Source organism: Haliaeetus leucocephalus, unplaced genomic scaffold (genome assembly GCF_000737465.1).
Source record: "Haliaeetus leucocephalus isolate CR32 unplaced genomic scaffold, Haliaeetus_leucocephalus-4.0 Scaffold1007, whole genome shotgun sequence".
Lineage (NCBI taxonomy): Eukaryota > Metazoa > Chordata > Aves > Accipitriformes > Accipitridae > Haliaeetus > Haliaeetus leucocephalus.
Window position 1 is genome coordinate 3,657,634 of NW_010973443.1, and position 382 is coordinate 3,658,015.

Below are 382 nucleotides of genomic sequence, written 5' to 3' on the forward strand. Positions count from 1 at the left end.
GGCGGCCCCCCGGCTGGGGGGGGGGGGGGGGAAGACAACGGCCGTCAGGGACGGGCAGCGGCATGAGGGGCCCCACACGCCGCCCCAGCTCGCCCGCTCGCCCCGGCTCGCCCCGCCGCCGGCAGCGGCTCCCGCGGCCCCCTCCAGGCCGGGCGGTACTCACTTGCTGCGGGAGCCCGGTCGGGTGTACCGCAGGTGCGGGGTGGCGTGGCTGAGGCCGGCGCCCAGGGCGAGAAGGAGCGGCAGCGCCCAGACGGAGGGCGCCGCGGATCCCGGGCACAGCTCCATGGGGCGACGGGCAGCGGCGGCGGGCGAGGCGGGAGGACCGGTGCCTCTCCGCGGGCTCCCTCTGTCCGTCCGTCTGTCCCGCCCGCCCTCGCCC

General features: G+C 80.6%; 1 protein-coding gene across 1 annotated transcript in view; it reads right to left on the reverse strand.

Annotated features, from left to right (window-relative positions):
• EMILIN2 (elastin microfibril interfacer 2) overlaps positions 1 to 289 on the reverse strand; it is a 33,279-nt gene extending 32,990 nt beyond the window's left edge. Inside the window, exon 1 of the mRNA XM_010584882.1 lies at positions 164 to 289. Coding sequence (XP_010583184.1) covers positions 164 to 288 — 125 coding nt within the window. The 5' untranslated portion in view covers position 289. The remainder of the gene's footprint in view (positions 1 to 163) is intronic.
• Positions 290 to 382: the final 93 nt, after the last annotated feature.